Raw genomic sequence first — 19,298 nt, 5'->3', positions numbered from 1 at the left:
GGTCAGTACACGCAGCCACGAGGAAACCGTCACCTAAGAGCCAACAGAGCCCTTAATAGGCCATGACCGCAACCCCGGGTTGAGCCCTCCAAGGAAGATGCTCCTGGGGAACCCCCGATGCCCCAAGCCTGTCCCTACCCCCACACCAATCACAACAGCAAAGGTGGGACCAAACTATGCCCCCCACCCCCAGTAGGTGATGGAGCTGATCAAAGGAGCCCAGAGCAATTGATCTGAAGTGGTGGCAGAGGCTGTATCAAGACTAATGTAATCTAATAGATAATTTCTATATTGGTTAGAATTAAGATTATTTTTATTTTTCCAGTTCATGAGGACTGTTTTCTTGGCTATGCATAGGGCAGTGAAAACAGTATGGGCTATATTCTTTTCTGTAGTGACGTTATCTAAGCTGCCCAACAAACACACTAAGGGGGAAGTTGGAATGTTACATTTCAGACACTTCGATAAGTCTTCACATATCTCGCGCCAAAACTTCTGAACTGGTGGACAGAACCAAAGAGCGTGGATATAATTGTCCGGTGAATTGGTTTGGCAGTGTGAGCAGTTGTTGGTAAACGTATAACCCATCTTGAACATCCGATGACCTGTATAGTGCACTCCATGTAGTATTTTGTATTGAATTAATTGAAGACTGGGATTTCTAATTAGATGAAAGGTTTTTAAGCAAATCTGAGACCAGAAGTTTAGGTCTAAGTTAACTGATAAATCCGCTTCCCATTTTGCAATAGGAAGTGATATTGATTCATCCGTTTTAGAAAGCATTCTGTATATTTTGGATAGTAATTTGGGGGTTTTAAGAGTAAGAAATTGAACCACACTTGGTGGTGTTTGTAGTTCAACTTGACCCGGTTTAAATTTCTTTTTTACTATGGATTTAATTTGTTGATATTCTAAAAATCTTTTCTTGTTGATCCCATATTGTGTAACTAGTCTGTCAAATGGAATAAATTCTGTTCCTTCTAATATTTGTTCTAAGTATTTGATTCCTTTACCACTCCAATCTGAAAAGTTTATCATATTATTGTTTTGTAATATGTCAGGGTTGTTCCAGATAGGTGTACGTTTGCATGGGATTAATGAAGACTCCGTCAATTTTAGAAACTCCCACCATGCTGTCAGAGAAGAGCTGATGTTGATGCTTTTAAAGCATTCATGTCGTTGGATGTTTGAGCTGATAAATGGTAGATCTGAAATCTCTAGATTATTGCAAAGTGTCTGTTCTACATCTAGCCAAGGTTCATCTAAGAGGGTATGTTTTAGCCATCCTGAGATAAACTGAAGCCTGTTGGCTAAGAAGTAGTGCTGAAAGTTAGGTAGTTCTAATCCTCCTTTATCCTTGGTCTTTTGTAGTGTTTTTAAGCTTATACGTGGGGGTTTATTTTTCCAAAGGAATTTGGACATACATGAATCTAGAGATCTGAACCAATCTTGTGGTGGTTTAGTTGGGATCATTGAGAATAAATAATTTATTTTTGGTAAGACCATCATTTTTATAGCGGCAACCCTTCCCATGAGTGATATGGGTAGACATTTCCATCTAGCCAGATCATCTTCTACCTTCTTTAAAAGTGGGATATGGTTTAATTTAGTTAGATCTGCAAGCTTGGGAGAAACATTAATACCTAAATATTTTATATTTCCCGATTGCAGTGGTGTAGAAGAGGAATTATGGAGGGAGCAATTAATCGGTAGGACTGTAGATCTTGACCAGTTAATTGAGTAATCTGATATTCTTGCAAAAGAGTTTATCAATTCAATCACCCCAGAGATATTGGTTTGTGAATTTTGGAGAAAGAGTAACACATCATCTGCATAAAGGCTGATTTTATGTTCCACGTTCTTGCATTTTATGCCCTTAATTACTGAATTCTGTCTAATTGCTGCTGCTAGTGGTTCAATAAAAATTGCAAACAGTGAAGGGGAGAGTGGGCATCCCTGCCTGGTGCCCCTCAAGAGCCAGAAGCTGGAGGATGTCTGGTCATTTGTTCTGACACAAGCTGTTGGGGAGTTACATAATATTTTTAACCAGTTAATGAAAGAAGATCCAAAACCAAATTTGTGTAAAGTTGCAAATAGAAATTTCCAGTTAACTCTGTCAAATGCTTTTTCTGCATCTAAAGAAAATATTGTAGTTTCTAGGTTTTTACTGTATGAGTAGTCTATCAAATTAAGTAATCTACGTGTATTTGTTGATGAGTGCCTACCTTTTATGAAACCAGTTTGGTCAGGATGAATTAAGAGGGGGTTATTTTCTCTAGTCTCTTTGAGAGAGCTTTGCAGATTATTTTAAGGTCTACATTTATAAGGGATATTGGACGATAGCTTGAGGGATATACAGGGTCTTTGCCTGGTTTTAGCAGGAGACTAATGTTGGCAGAATTCATATTTGATGGAAGTCTGCCCTTTTCTTTGATTTCCAACAATGTTCACTGAGTGGCCTTTAAAGGAGCTGCAGGCTTGGGCACGTTCACGCTGGCTTAATCTTTTAACGAAACCTGCTGGTCACCTGATTTAAGCACCGATTGGAAAAACGTGCTCAACTCACGCTTCATCGAGTGCCGGGTCTACACACCAAGTTTATTTCAGTTTATGAAACAGCTGCTGAGAACCTATGTTTCTTTTAGCTGTCATGAAGAGGCTTCCATGTTTTTTGTGGTTTTGTGCTAATTTTTCTGAAGTCTGGAAAAAAGAAAAAGATGACCTTTGAGAAAGGTGGAGACTCCAATATGGCCCTCAGGTAACATCTAACAGTTACAATACAATAAACAAAAAAACAGACTCATCTGGGATGGTGGGAAAGAGTCTGTGGTCCCAATGTGTTGGTCAGTTTCTGTTCAAGCCGAGTAACTCAACAAACGTAGACTCTCATTTATCAGCATCAACTGAGTCCATTTGGTTTCTGGGTGACTTTATTTTGCTAATTATTGATCTACTTTGTTGATGAATCATCTCGAAATAGTAGGTTAACGTATGTAGAAGTGATTTTTAGTAGCTGGTTGCTCGACTGACGTTTGCTGCTTGGAAAACTGTCCAGCTGTATGATGTGCAAGCATCGGGTCTCCTTACAATATATTTGGTTCCTTAAGATGGATTATGATTTCAAACTAATCCTCTTCACAGTGTGACCTTGACTTCACTGTACATTATCCCTTACATAACACAGTATATGTAGGGTCGCCCTGAAAGCTGCGCTGCTCAAAGCTTCTGAAGAACTGAGATAATATCGCAGCTTTAAAACCGCCCTCCCACGACGTCTCACTACCTGGTAGATATCCTCAAATGCTTCTCAGCACACAGAGTGGAGGAAATAACTATTTATTATTTATATTCCCGACTGAGTTGCTTACTTACAGAAAAATGAACAGTCTCCGATTTTTATGGTAGTCTAGGAGCTTGGAAAGACTACGATGACCTGGATGACTGAGAACCTTCACAGACAGATTTTTATGCTAGTTTTTGATGGAGGAAAGGCATTCGATAAAAATTATACAATAATTTACATATCAGTGTGTGAAATAAACCAGTCAGACTTCACGTTCCTACAGACTGGCTTTTAACCCATGTGGCACACAGACTTCAGTCAATCAGTCACTTACAGATCCTCCTGATCCCAAATCGCTATTGGTGTGTATAAAACACACCTGTCCACAGAATCAGTTTCATCCATTCTAACCTCTTCACACCTCAGAGAAGACCAAAGAGCTGTCTTAGGACGTCAGCATCAAATGAGCATCATAGTCTGGAGCTCCATGCAAGATCTCATCTTATGAGTGGTGGATCTCCCCAAAACTACATCTGATCTGATCTGAAGGCCCAGAACATCATTGGTAGCACATTGCACCATAATGGACTAAAGTGTTGCAGTACCCACAATACCCCCTCCCCGCCACCCCCTACAAGAAACATCACACTGCTGTGCAGAAGCAGCTGTTCCTCCACCAAGTACTAAGTCATGTTTTGCTTGGAGATCAAATGCATTAAAAGCAATTTATAACTTCTATGTTATGTGTTTTTTTTTCTGGATTTTTGGTTGTATCGCTCTTAAAATACAACTTCCATAAAAATTAGAGAAACAAACAGATTCAGCAGGAGATGAAATCATTATTCCCCGCGCTGTATCAGGGCAGCTATGTTCCAACGTAGTCTGAATGAACTAAACAGCAGTGACTCAGTGTCATCTGTCAAACTGTGGGACACTCTTCTTTCTGGAAGTCTTTTATTTACAGTAGACTAGGGTAATGGTATGTCTACTTCCTGGAGAGTGGGCTTCACTTGGTTGGGTCTTGCTTCTGTGGCCTGTTTCCATCGATGATATTACCCATGTGTTCTTTAGTTCCAAGATGTAGGAACCTCATTCTGGTTGCGCAGTTTCAGTTTGGCCTGTTTCTCTTGCTCTGGGAGCTTCTTTACCTGCAGCTTGTAGGTTTACAGCAACAGCTTCCAAAAGCAAATGCTGCTTTGGATCTTTGCTGTTTGTCTGTGAAGGTTCTCAGTCATCCAGGTCATCGTAGTCAAAGGAGCTTGCAAAGAAAAGCGTCTGGACTTCTTTAAGTTACTTGAAGACGTTTCACCTCTCATCCGAGAAGCTTCTTCAGTTCTAAGGTCAAATGGTGGAGAGTCCCAGATATAAACCTAGTGGGAGTATCCCCCCACAGAGGGACAAAAGGACCCCCTGATGATCCTCTAATCGCCTGAGCCAAGGTGTGAAACTGGGTGTGGGTCCCAATCAGCCAGAGTTTCGGGTGAGTTCATTGTGAAACCTGGCCCCACCTTATCATGTGAATTCCTGAGATCAGATGGCCCAGGATGTGAGTGGGCTTTAAGGCGTCTGGGAAGGGATCTCAAAACTGGATTATAGATGGCAGAGAGTTGGTGTCGTAAACCCCCGCCTCTGTTCAAAGATGGTCGCTCACAGTGGACATCTTTGCTGTTTGTTTTATTTCCAACCATTCATCCATCCATTCATCCATCCAACCATGCAACTATCCAACCAACCATCCACCTAATCATCCAACTATCCAACCAACCATCCAACTAATCATCCAACTATCCAACCAATCATCCAACTAACCAACCAACCATCCACCTAACCACCCAACCAACCATCCACCTAACCACCCAACCATCCACCTAACCATCCAACCATGGAACTATCCAACCAACCATCCAACTAACCACCTAACCATCCACCTAACCATCCAACCATGCAACTATCCAACTAACCATCCACCTAATCATCCAACTATCCAACCAATCATCCAACTATCCAACCAACCATCCACCTAACCACCCAACTATCCAACCAACCATCCACCTAACCACCCAACCATCTACCTAACCACCCAACCATTCACCTAACCATCCAACCATGCAACTATCCAACCAACCATCCAACTAACCACCTAACCATCCAACCATCCATCTAGCCAACCAGCCATCCAACTAACCATCCAACCATCCAACCATGCAACTATCCAACCAACCATCCACCTAACCATCCAACCTTCCATCCAACTAACCAACCATCTAAACATCCATCTAACCATCTAAACTGCAAACATGACTGTTAAATCAACATATGTATGAAAAGCTTTCTCTTTGCAGCTCCAACTATCCAACCAACCATCCAATCATCCACCTTAGCATCCAACCATGCAACTATCCAACCAACCATCCACCTAATCATCCAACTATCCAACCAACCATCCACCTAACCACCCAACCATCCATCCAACCATCCACTTAACCATCCAACCATGACACTAACCAACCAACCATCCACCTAATCATTCAACTATCCAACCAACCATCCACCTAACCACCCAACCATCCAACTATCCAACCAACCATCCAACTAACCATCCAACCATCCATCCAACCATGGAACTATCCAACCAACCATCCAACTAACCACCTAACCATCCACCTAACCATCCATCTAGCCAACCAGCCATCCAACTAACCATCCATCCATCCAACCATGTAACTATCCAACCAACCATCCACCTAACCACCCAACCATCCATTCAACCATCCACCTAACCATCCAACCATCCACCTAACCATCCAACCATGCAACTAACCATCCAACCATCCACCTAATCATCCAACTATCCAACCAACCATCCACCTAACCATCTAAACTGCAAACATGACTGTTAAATCAACATGTGTATGAAAAGCTTTCTCTTTGCAGCTGGTTGGTAAATTAAGTTTAAATGAAACAGAGAAGCACAGTATCCTTAACCTTTCCTAACCTAAAAAAAAGACCTTCCAGGTAAAGTTGCAGAATTTATTTGGTGCTTGGTTTTAATCCAGTAGACCTCTGAAGACTTTTAGGTGGAAGTGATTATTGTCAGTCCTCAAGGGGGCAATATAATACACAAAGAACTAACTGGATCCTTTGCATGACCACTGTATGAAAAAACGTGTCATCTGCAGAGATGTGTGTCACTAAAGAGAGAGAGAGAGAGCAAAACAGCAGATGCACCATGTGACCGTTCATTTGCTATTTTTGGAAGTGGTCAACATGATTATTTTGAGTGTAAGTGAACCCAAATTAAAGGATCAGCTCTCTCTTGTTGCTACTCCCATAAAACTGACACAGCATCTGTTTCGATGTCTTTAGTCGGTGTTTGAGGGAGGCATCAAACTGAGCTTAGAGCCCAAAGATTTAAAAAAGCCTCTGGGCCCAGCCTCGAGTATTCATGTCAGTCTGTCCGTGACAGGCTTTGCTGCCTCTACACGAACCTTTGAAACGCTCAGACACCAGCATGTGACTCAAACTGCCGCTCAAACTGACTCTGTGCTGACTCTGAGCTGAGACTTGAGAACGACCAGCAGACAGCAGGATCATGTTCACTACGTCGGAGTCTCTTCAGCTTTAATCTGAAACCTTCTCACCCACAAATCTCTCAGCAGAAGCACAAAACAACTGCTCCGTAATGTTCCTTTGATTATTTCTAATCACTGTTTGTGTTCGCCCGAGCCTCCAAACATCCAGGTCGCCACATGGTTCAACCGCCTCGTCGTTTAGGAGGCGACAGATTTTATTGGTTGGACGTAGCCGGGTGGAGGTGGGAGGGAGAGAGGGAGACAATGCCAAAATCCTGTGATGATTTGATTATTTTGTGCAGCGGCGCTCTGAGGAAACAGAGCGAGAGGGGCTTTGGCTGAGGGAGGATGTTGATATGTGTTTAAATCTGTTGTGTTTTTGCTTGTTGCCAGGACGATCATGGGCCCACACGGCATCAACCGAGCCGTACAGAGGCTGGAGTTCTGCGACTGCAAGAAGGGACTCGGTGAGCATCTTTCCCTCGACCTTACTGACCTCTGAGTCCTTATTAACCGCTCCTCCTTCAGCCGCAGCTCAGCATCTGAAAATGCTGCGATCGCCTGTCACAACTAGATGAAGAGCCAGTACAGCCTGAAAGCCAGGCTCTTTTTTAACTGGAGCTCATCTGTGTGTGTTCACAGGTGTTAAAATAATTGGGGGCTACAGAGAGCTGACAGGAGAGGAGTTTGGTATCTACATAAAGCGAGTGATCGCTGGTGGGCTGGCCGCTCTGGATGGTAGCTATTCTTCTGGTATTTTTTGTGGATCGGTTACTACAGACACTGTTATCGTCCCTCACTTTGCCTTCTCTCCGTCCGTCTGTCTGTCACTCTCTGTTCCAGGTCGGCTTAAGTCAGGTGACCTGATTTTGGATGTCAATAACATCAGCCTGATAGGGGTGACCAATGAGAGGTGAGTCTCACTGTTGAGGTATTTTAGAAAATGCAGCATGGCGGTCTCGCATCACTTGTTTATTTGCACTGTTTGAATTGTGAAGCTGCATGGACTGCAGAGTGTTGGTGTCCATCACACTTTATGTGAATGCTGCACGTGAAATTTTGCAGCCTCAACATCTGCTTTAAGGTCATCAACATGTTGAAGTCTAAATGCAGGTCTAACCTCGTCGCACCAGGAGATTACTTCTCATTGGATAACTTCCAAACTCGTCCCGCCTTTCTGCTCAGCTGAATCAGTTTTGATTGGATCTTGTCTCTCCAGAATATTTTCATCTCATATTTATTCGTTGACAGACTGTTGATTCATCACAGTTTGTGTCCTTGTGATTAGATTTTATTTTGTTATCATCTTGTTTTCATCAGAAAAAATGATGATGAAACTTACTGGTCAAAACTGACACTGGATGGTACTACCTGCTGAAGTATGGTTTTTATTAGCTGGAGACACCAACGTCATAAACACTGATGATAACCAAGTATCACAGTTCCAGTTAAACTTAAAAATCAGTTTCATTCTTTAAACAGAGGCTCGAAAGTCGTAGATGGAACGACAATCACAGCTATCGATCATCGGCCACACGACGGATACTAAAGTTCTTTTGAACTTTTAAGTAGGAGCAAAGACTTTTGGGCTCGAGTCAGTTGCTGTCAGCATTTAGTGGCTGTCGGTGGTACTGCAGTCTATTTGTCCAATAGGTCCACAGAGGATGTTTCCACCAGGCAGAGATGTCCTTGAGTTTCACACATGGACTCTTTATCTTCCATCACACGCTGGTAATGTTTACTGCTCGATTCTGCTCCCTGATAGGGCGGTGGAGATCTTAAGGACGGCCTCGGTCTCCAATCACATGTCCCTGCTGATCGCCAGAGATGAGGAATCCAGGTAAGGAGGTGCTTTTATTCTGAAATTATCCCTCTGATTTTACTGCTTTTTCTCAGTCTGGCTGAGCTGAGCATGTTTTCTGAGGTTATCTGAGGACGAACTCGGTTTGTCTGATGGTGATGATCTGTGATCAGCAGAGCAGCTGATTGAAAGTCATCTTAGAACAGAACATCTGAGCTGAGCTGCAGGGGTGACTGCCAGGCCGGGGGGTTGATGCTGACAGTCGGGGTTATGTTCCTGCAGTGGGTGGACAGACAAGTGAGCCTTAAAGTGTTCAGGGTCACAAGTTCAGGTGTGCAGACACTTCTCCAGTCACATTTTAATGACTGAATGGAGCATTTAAGCTTCTTACGCTCCCTCGTTCAGTGTGAGTGGAGGAAAAGTCGGGTTTTAAGCTTTTTCTAAAGAGGCTCTTCATAAAGGTGGAATCTGCTTTTATTCCCACTGAGACGACACTGACGTTCTGCAGCTCTGAGGATGGGATTTCAGCTTTCCGTGCTCCTGGAAACGAGGCTCGTCAGTGGTTTGATTTGTCCTTGGAGCGAGCTGTGAGGTGATGTGTGAGGTAAACTGACCTGGCACTCTGCTGGCCCCTGTGCTTTTTCACGTCAGCTCAAACACAGCTTGACACAATAGGGACACGGGGCTGTCTGTCCACAGGGTCTCTGCTCTGGGAAAGAGCTGCAGCTGCTCAGCACAGAGACATGACCGGGGATCAGACCCCCTCGGTGACATCCTGCTATCTCTGTGGGGAGACAGTTGCGTCATGAAACTGTACCGTCAGTCTGTGAAAGCACGATATGTTTTATTTGTTTTCATGAACTGGATTCACTTCAAGGGTCAAACATGAAAAATGTCACTAACACTGCAGTTCCTCTGACGTCCAGCAGAGGCTCCAGCAGCGAGTTAGACCTCATAGACTGTTAAACCTTTACAGAAGAAATAAACATGGTTATAACCTGTTTTAATAGCTCGACTGTTTATAGGTTTAAAGTTTGCATCATTAGGGGCGTGGCCTATTTGAGTGACAGGTGCTGTTGCTTTGTGGAGAAGTAGTTCAGTTTATTACACATTTTTCCAGCCAAGCCTGCTAGTGTTAGCTGCATGAGCAATTTATATAAAAATTAGTGCTGTCAGCGTTAATCTGACGTGCACAGTATCAATGAGTTTGCCCACGTTAGCACGTTGATGCCGTCCAGCCCCACGCACAGGGCGATCCGTGGCAGCTCATTAATGGAGGTTTGCCGCGTTAATACAGTTATGGCGTTAATGTCATTTTAACGAGATTAACGCTGACAGCACTAATTAAAATGAACCAAAATAGAAAATGCTAATAGCAGGACTCTGAAAAGGAGCCTTGTAAATCCAGTAGGTGATGGTAAGGTGGTTCTTTGATGTGCTGATGGCTTTTTTTAACAATGCAACTTAATTAGAGCTGGAGAATTAGCTAACTAGCTAGTTTAGTTATAAAGTTGTATCCGCAGTTCACAGTCATAGTAAAGGGATGCTAATTTTGGCTAACAGAGGAATGTTATGTACCCCACTTTGCAGTTATTTATTTGTAAAAAATGTTTGGAATCGTGAATGATTTTTGTTCCACTTCTCACATGTACACCACTTTGTGTTGGTCTTTCACGTGGAATTCCAATGAAATTGATTCATGTTTGTGGCTGTAATGTGACAATGGAAAAGTTGTCACATTACACGCACATGTACCTCCTTACATTCTGAGTCCAGCCAGAAGCACGCAGGTTTGAAACAACAATTCAAAGGTCAAACAGAAATAGTGACATGGTGCTGCAGGATTTAACTGGAACACTTTAACAGGAGCTGCACCTTACAACCAGAACACAGGTGAGCTGCGTCTCCTGTTGCAGACTGACTCAGATTGGTTGCAGGTATTTGCAGACATTTGCTGATCTGTCTGAGATTGCAGTCACTCTGGACGTCCTGCGCAGTCGCTTTAAAATCATCAGTGTTGAGGTCGAGCTCAGAGGTCGACAATGTTGCAGGCTCTGCCTCCTCACAGCCAGTTGGACACCTCTGCTGTGTACGATTGGCTGAATGCAGCTAATCTATGGGGACAGATCGGTGTTAAAATAAAACTATAAATGATTTGTGTTTAGTATTTCACAGATTAACAGCAACATCTATAAATGACAAATACGCACTGCTAATAACTCTGCAAGCTGCTTTTACATAAAGCTGACCTCAGTCTCGGGTCACCACACGTTCATTTTAAATGAGCACAGAGACCACGGGGGCGGGTCAGAGTCCGCAGAGGAACAGAAGCTGATTTAAAGAACAACAAAGAGATCAGCAGCTTACAGCAGCTGTCAGGAAGTGACGTGTTGTTGTGACTGCAGACGAAAGGTCGTCCCACCTCTGGCACATTCTCATCCCTATTGTTACGAAACCTGTGTGTGTGTGTATACTCGCCTCACAGCTCCAATGTTGCCGACGTTTGTTTCACACCTAAAACTAATGATGATGATTATCTGCAGCCACACGGTTCCTGCTGAGGACGCCGTGATGCAATCAGGCGGGGGCAGGGAAGGGGGGTGGATGGAGAAAACCAGAAAAACAAGCATGGAGTTTAAGCTCATTGATGGAGGCTTGAATTGGAGGGAATATTGTGGAAGATTATTTTTAAGCTGCTGCAGACGGTTGGGGGGCGGATCCTCGGGTGGTTCGAGGACACGTTTAAAAATCGATCACTGATCTGATGAGTTTTTCTCTTTCTTTCATGTTTTGAGTGAGTGGTGAATGGACTGATTCTTATATAGTGCTTTTCTACTTTCCCAGAGTACTCAAAGTGCTCTAAACCACATGCACCCAATCGCAGCCATTCTCACAAGCACTTTCTGGGCACTTATTGCTTTCTAACTACATTCACACTCTGATGGATGCATCGAAGAGCATCTTGGGGTCAGTATCTTGCCCAAGGATACTTGGCATTCAGACTGGAGGAGCCTGGGATCGAACGACCGACCTTCCAATCAGTATGTGACCTGCTCTACCTCCTGAGCTACAGCCATTTAGGTCTCTGTTTTTGCAGTCCATGCCCACCCCATCGTCCAACCCCCCCACCCCCACAGAAGAATCTAAACGCTAGCTCAGAGTCGTTCACTTCACTTCCTGGTCGAGGTCTTTAAGCTGTCCCACTGCAGGCTGGCTGTTCACGAGCTGGTCCTGGAGCTGGTTCCAATCCTGATGGGAACTTGCGGCTTCTGGGTTTCACGTTTCCGTTGTTCCTCGACCTCCTCATTTTCTTAGTTTTCCTCCACACACACGTGACTATTTCCTGTCACTGTTTCTTCTCATGTTTCATTCCAGCGTCGGTATTTCTGCTTCATCTCCGCCTTTACACTCAAAATAAAACTGCCCAAAAACGCGGACTTTGACTACCTTACAATTATATTTTCCATATTATAATAATTACACAGTAAACTGTTACATTTAATGGAGTCTGCTCAAATGAAATTTGATTTGCATACATTAAGTTTATTCCGAGCACATTTTTCTTATTTTAATGAATAAATGTCTTTCCTACATTTCAGTTGATTTTCACTCTGAATCATTGATTTGTGTTTATTGAGGGTGAGGAAGCGTTTTTATGATCTTCAGGTCTTCACGACGGCGTCCTGGTCTCTGACCTTTACGTGATACTTCCTGGTTGCTTTGCCTGACACTCTACGTTTGACCTCATCCTTCAAATACATTTAATTTAGAGCTTGATCCTGGTCTCCACTGAAGCTCTCACAGATACAAACGCTGTTCTGTGCTCTGTCGTCACGTCAGGGTGAAGCGTCGACCTGCTGATTCATGAAATGCTTTCTGTCTTTTGATTCCAGGTTTGCCTCCAGGTGATCTCTGATGTGATTGGTTAGTGGTGTAAAAGGAAACGGTGGACGGCTGCAGTTTAGACTTCTGGCTTTACGTTTTCTGTTGGGGGGTTAAGATAATTCAAGAATTCCAGTTTTTCCAGCAGCTGTTTGAATGTAAGCTGAGGGTGGATGGAACCACAGACATCTGATCTCTGAATGGTTTTTCTCAATGATCGTGCAGATCCCATTTAAAAGGCATTAACAGCTGATCGGATCAGACCGTGATGGCTGATGGTTTGAGTGAGACTGACGTCCGGTTTCCTCGGTGTCCATGTGAGGGAGACAAACTCTCACAGATCTCACAGCTCGCTCTCCTCAAACGCCTCAGTGCTGAACGCCGTCCAGCGCAGGCCGCCATGTTTCCAAAGTGCTTTCCTTTGGAAACGATGTCTTTGAACTGCAGCTCATTGAGCACGCAGCAGGAACATCATTTAAATGAAGCACATCTTTAATGTATGTCGGCTCACAGCCTCCAACAATCATCATTGAGTGCTTTTCTTCAGATTTCCAGGAAAGTCCGACGCTGTCCGAGTTCTCGCTTATCGTCCAATCAAGACATTCATTTTTCTTCCTGGAATCTGCAGCTTAAGAAAAACTGTTCATGAACTAATGACAGATGGATATTTTAAATCCAGGCCTGTGAAATAAACTGCATAGACATCCATACTGGTTTAGCAGTTATTAGCAGTTCTTTTATGTTTTTTACATGTGAATTAAAGTCTTGGACAGAAATGTCCTTAATTCCTTCAGTTTCACCACAAGGACTGGGTTTGAGGTTATGACGAGGGTCTTTGAGAAGTGAATCTGAAACAGGGCGCTGTGATGTGTTCATGTGTCCTTCAGGAGGGAGTTCGCTGAGCTGATGGAGAAGTACAGCTCCAACCACATCACGGCTTCAGGACGAATCTCTCCCACGCAGCTGTCCACAGGTAAAACCCACCATCACGTTCGACATGAACATTCGATCCAGGACAAACCGAACCCTCAGACAGCCCTCTGAAGACATGACGACGATAGACACGACGGTACTCCAACAGCTCAAATGCCTGGAAATTCACAGCATGTTACAAAATCGCTTTGTGGTCACTTTCCAAAACTAACAGTCCTTTTAAAAGAGTCCATTACAAGTTAAATTTTTCATTTCCATGTCTGCGTGTCGCAGAACTGCGGACAAAACATCCTCACTAAATATGTTCTGACCCAAAAATGTCCCCAAGTTCTCGAAAAAGTAAAAATAATAGTTTTACAAAGGTGTTGCGACTTTCCAAAAACATCACCACTTCTCAAAAATGTCCACATTTTCCAAAAATATCTTCACACTCTAAAAATCCTGTTACTTTCTAAAATAAAGTCCTCTCATGTTAGTCTGGTCCTCACAAAGTACAAAGTTTCAGTCCTGAGTCACTAAATTGATCCTGTGTTCCAGTTTTTCTCCATCCCGCCGCGTCCCATCGTCCTCCGCCTCCCTCCGCCATTACATTTCTTCTCTCTCTCCCACGTCTTCCTGCTCACCTCGCTTCATTCTTCTTCTCGTTTCTTTAAAGGGAAGCTGACGGACACGGCCTCCTCCTCCTCCTCCTCCCGGTCAGAGAGCCCCCAGCTCCTCAGTCCTAAAGAGGGGGTCACGGCCTACACCCACACCGCCCCTTACCCTGCTAACCCCGCCTACGCCATGCACACACCTGTGCACGCCTTCAGGTAGGATCTAAAGAACAGAAATAACTCCCTCTCACGGTGATGCCTTCACTTCCCTGTAAACCAGAAAACATTCGACACAGATTCTGATTGGCTGTTTTATATTTATTATTAAAATACAAATAGTCTCAGAGACATAAAAATGCATAGAGAGCTAAACCCGTCCTGCAGTGAGTCTTCATGAGTAATTTCAACTTTCCAGCTGATTTATTCAGAGTTTTTAATGAAACCAACACAGCTGTTAAGCTGTGAAGTCCTTTCTTTGCCACTTTACACGCCACCTTCTTTACACGCTGCCCCTGTGTCACATCTGTCATGTAGCGCTGCGTGGCAGCAGGACGAGGACTCGGGCGAAAGCTAAACTGATAGCGGAGCTTTAATCACTGGAGAAAAAGGTTGAATACAAAAACAAAACTAGAAAAACGCTAAGAAACTAGGAACAAGAAAACCTGGAACCACGAGGAGACATGCACAGCACACAGAGAGGGAACATGATGGTTAACGAGGAAACACAAGCAGGACAACGAGAGGACATGAACAGGTGGGACAAATGAGACCTAACGACACAGGGGGAAGCAAAACTAGATACACTGCACACAGGAAAGGGACTATCAAAATAAAACAGGAAGCACGACACTCATAAAGACAGAAATAAAAAAGTGTTAAAGTAGAAACAGCGACGTGCTGTCAGACCAGAGCAAAACTCATCCAAACTAAGTAACAGGACAGCAGAGTCAGCATCCAGATCTATTCAAGTACTCGTGATGATGGAGCCTGGATCATATTATGGACTCATGATGGTATATATCAGTTTAATGTTCCAGCCTGAGCATTACAGGCTGGTTAGCTGTAGTTATAACATGCAGTGTTGGGAAGGTTACTTTTAAAATGTATTCCATTACAGAATACATGCCCCAAAATGTATTCTGTAACGTATTCCGTTACGTTACTCGATGACAGTAACGTATTCTGAATACTTTGGATTACTTAATATATTATCGTGCTTTTTACAACAACGTGAATGTACTATTGCTGTGTGATTTATTACTATTACTGAAGGTCCGCGACTCCGAACTGTAGTAAAGGGACCTCTGACTAATACGGCGGGGTCCCTGTCGGCTCGTAGCCGAAAACTAGCTTTACTTTGTTGTCTGGGTCAACTTTTCTTGCGAGAGACAGAGAGAGGCATTGAAAGGCTGCTCCAACGGAACTTATTGTTTCGGAGGAAAACAGGAACACGGTGTACAGTCGAGTCTTAATAGCTTACTTACAACTGGGCTCGTCAGGCTCTCTTCTTGGCTGCAGTGGTTATTATTATATTTACATGCTTCCAGCTCCCGTTTTTCCTCGATGACAACTCGTACCTTTCCACTCCCCTTTTTCTCCCTCCTCGCGCTCACAGACCCATAACGTGTATGGCAGTCCATTCTCCCAGCAGCACGGACTACACTGCCCATGATGCTACATTCTTTAGAGCTATGCTTGTAGCATTCTGCCTGTTAGCTTAGCACAACAACAACAACAACGAAAAGGCGCTCTCTCACCCAGGAAACACACAGTCGCAGAGAGAGAGAGAGCGTCGCCCTGTAACCATGGCAACCGTAACGCTGCCGCCTGGAACAACAGAACGTAGCTGTCAAACAAAACCCAAACAGTCCTGACCCGCGACAATATGAAACAGGAAAGTACCGCAGTGTAATCCATTTATTTCAACAAAGTAACTGTATTCTGAATACCACCTTTTTAAACTGTAACTGTAACGGAATACAGTTACTGATATTTTGTATTTTAAATACGTAACGGCGGCACATGTATTCCGTTACTCCCCAACACTGTTAACATGTTAGTAGAGCGCAGTACTGACATCCATAATCAATCTGCAGTACTGCAGTACTTTAACTACGAGTACATTGAGTGGAGTCCAGGCAGTTTGTTATTGGACGGCGGTTACATAATAAACTATGATTCAGCTGCATGGAAACACCAGCAGCCACTAAAAATAGTGAAAAGCCTCTTCAGCAGTTTGAAGCTGGAGGAGGGTTAGAGATTATGACAGCGTGCTTTTTAATCTCTCTGTCATGCCGCCTCTCTCTCTGTGTCCTCAGTGACAGTGTCATTCAGTTGATATGTGTCGCCAAGGGAACAGGCCTGGGGCTCATCATCAAGGGCGGAGCCAACCGCCCCGAAGGACCAATGGTGTTCATTCAGGAAATCGCGCCTGGAGGAGACTGCCAGAAGGTCAGCATCTTTGTGGTCCGGTGGTTTGATTCCGATCATTCTGGATTCAGTGAGAACCCCGCTGGGCAGCCTGCTGTGTCTACAGCGGACACTAAAAATGCATCTGATATGATCCACTGGAGATTCACTGGGTTGATAACAGATAAGGTGACATGTCAGTCCTCAGCAGACTCAACTTCATGCCAGCAAAAGGCCAGACTACAGCACTCGCGTTATGCTCATCTATAATAATCATACCAACTTATACTGATAGTGTTTATGAGAGCATGCTGCTGAACACGCGGTCTCACTGCTCCTGTCTGACTGTGCTGCTTCAGGACGGCAGGCTGCAGGTTGGGGACCAGCTGGTGTCCATTAACAAAGAGTCGCTGATCGGAGTGACATACGAGGAGGCCAGGGGCATCCTGACACGCACCAAACTCAGGTACGGCACACCTGATACCGAACAGACATTGTGCAAATGACAGGATAGCACACAGCAAGGACATAAAGACACAGCTGTTCGTGTGCTGCTGTTGTTTCAGGTGCTTTTCAAAGATACAGCATCGTTTACTATTCAGAAACCATAAGATAGAAAATATTAGTAAATAATAAAAACTGAATAGAAACATAAACTGAAGGTCGTCTCTGATCACTTAACACTTAGAGTCCCCCGAGAGCAGCCATTTGGCTTTTCTACCTTTAAAACCCGCCTTGGCTGGAAGGCGGGTTTTAAAGGTAGAAAGGTAGAAGGCTGGGCACTGCTGCTCTCGGGGGACTCTAAGTGTTAAATCCAGACGTTTAACTCAGACTCATCTTGTGTTCTAGACCCGACCCGACCGTGGAGATTGCCTTCATCAGGCGGAGGTCGTCCTCCAGCTCCAGCAGCGGGCCCCACAGCCCCATCTCCCTGCAGGGGTCTGGTGGTGGGGGTGGACCCCAGATAAGGGGCCCGGTCCTGGGCACCGTGCCTCAGCAGCCGGCCGTGGTTACCAAGATCACCTCCAGCCGAAACCCTGCCAGCGAGACTCTGCCATCAGTCAACATCACCCAGGTCAGGGCGTGGACTCTGAGAGCCTCATAAAAGTTTGTACAAACACAGGACACAGATTTGAGCTCTCCTTCTTTAAAGTTAGATTAGAGAGGAAGCAGGACGTCTCAGCACCGCTTTAACAAAAGAACCGCCTGGTGGTGGCGCTGAGTGTAAAGTCAGCACTAACAAGAGTCTGTTAGACAGTTTTTGATAGCCTGTCTGTGCAGGTACTTCAGCGCGGCCTGGAGAAACGTGTCGTCTCCACAGCTGAGAGCACAGATTTACAGACAACGTGTTAGTTGTCACTTCATTTATTTAAACTGTCAGTTTAATGTGAGAACAGAGTCACACGTGAGCATATCTGACACACACACACACAGTCATTAACATGCTATGTTAATGTGTGAAAGCAGGTGCGAGTGTCTCCGAGCAGAGCAGAGCAGACACGTGTGTCCTCGCCTCCGGAGAGTCACAGCCTGCCTGAGACGAACCCCGGTACGTATCCACCGCTCAGGAAACGTCTGTGGTTTATTCACTTTGTTCACCTGCAGCTTTGTGACAGCATTTAACACCATGCAGGATGGAAACCACAGGTTTTCAGTAGTTTTAGGAACTTGGAAGAGTTTGTCTGTGAAGGTTCTCAGTCATCCAGGTCATCGTAGTCAAAGGAGCTTGCAAAGAAAAGCGTCTGGACTTCTTTAAGTTGCTTGAAGACGTTTCACCTCTCATCCGAGAAGCTTCTTCAGTTCTAAGGTCAAATGGTGGGGAGTCCCAGATTTAAACCTAGTGGGAGTATCCCCCCTAGTGGAAGAGTTTCCAGATACTCAACAGCTCTGATTTGCATAAAGTAGCTTAGACCTGAATTTCACGCAGTACGGAAATCTGCAACATCAGGAAATGGTACAGCAGAATCAGGAGAATGTGAACATATGCAGGCAAATGTGTGTTCACAGACGAGCCACCGTGAGCTGTTAATAAATGTCTGGAAGGCGGGTTGGGGGGCAGATGATGCGTCCTCCTGTCACAGGAGGAAGTGAGGTAAGTGGAGGTCTGGCCTGTGACTGGCTGAAGAGGTGCGGAGCATCACTGGGATCATGAGGAGGCCTGAGGTCTTTGTCCATGTGGGAAATGTTCTGTCTGATGGACGACCTGAGGCTGTCCCAGCAAACCAGTCCGACCTGTCTCCATGGTGATGTCTGAGGCTGAAGAAGACGCTGCTAGGGTCACAGAGCTAACACACCTGTAACAACACCTGCAGAGACACAGGAGGGTTGTGTTCTGGCATAAAGGAGGCATAACTCCTCTGCAATGAACAGAATTCAAATGTATTTGATTTACAATTACAATTTCATTATATTTACCTACAAATGTTTAAAGGTTTATACAGGAAATAATTCATGATAAAAATAATGAAACTGTAACAAATGTAAGTCGTGAGTAAGACTAAAAGAAAAGGACAACAGAACATAAAACCTGCTCCATCAAACAGCCGCAGCACAGAGAGAACAAGATGCAGGAAGATGGTTTTCTGCAAAATTACCATGAAACTGCACAGTGAATAAAAAGTGATTTAAATTCGTGTCTGTTTTCCTGTAAAATACACAGAATTTAGGCAGAACTTGCATTTACTTACTATCTCATTAATTCTTTCAATATTTAAAGTGACTTCATGATTTCTTTGAGATTGTTACCTCCTCGTTTAAGTGCACCGACCTTTAAATTTGTATCGATGAATGGTGTTACACGATCGTTTCAAATTCAAATTTCCTGG

At 44.1% G+C, this 19,298-nt stretch overlaps 1 protein-coding gene across 1 annotated transcript in view; it reads left to right on the top strand.

Annotated features, from left to right (window-relative positions):
- Positions 1-19,298, top strand: part of stxbp4 (syntaxin binding protein 4) — a 58,372-nt gene that overhangs the window by 7,696 nt on the left and 31,378 nt on the right. Inside the window, exons 2-11 of the mRNA XM_085360295.1 lie at positions 7,249-7,322; positions 7,498-7,593; positions 7,699-7,768; positions 8,621-8,695; positions 13,426-13,511; positions 14,127-14,280; positions 16,383-16,515; positions 16,833-16,939; positions 17,323-17,548; positions 17,941-18,022. Coding sequence (XP_085216421.1) covers positions 7,249-7,322; positions 7,498-7,593; positions 7,699-7,768; positions 8,621-8,695; positions 13,426-13,511; positions 14,127-14,280; positions 16,383-16,515; positions 16,833-16,939; positions 17,323-17,548; positions 17,941-18,022 — 1,103 coding nt within the window. The remainder of the gene's footprint in view (positions 1-7,248; positions 7,323-7,497; positions 7,594-7,698; positions 7,769-8,620; positions 8,696-13,425; positions 13,512-14,126; positions 14,281-16,382; positions 16,516-16,832; positions 16,940-17,322; positions 17,549-17,940; positions 18,023-19,298) is intronic.

Source organism: Diplotaxodon limnothrissa, linkage group LG8, assembly GCF_057381915.1.
Source record: "Diplotaxodon limnothrissa isolate DT_005_m linkage group LG8, D_limnothrissa_male_GT1.1, whole genome shotgun sequence".
In the NCBI taxonomy this organism is placed as follows: Eukaryota; Metazoa; Chordata; class Actinopteri; order Cichliformes; family Cichlidae; genus Diplotaxodon; species Diplotaxodon limnothrissa.
The sequence above is the reverse complement of the archived record's forward strand: the minus strand, read 5'-3'. Positions and strand labels throughout refer to the sequence as shown.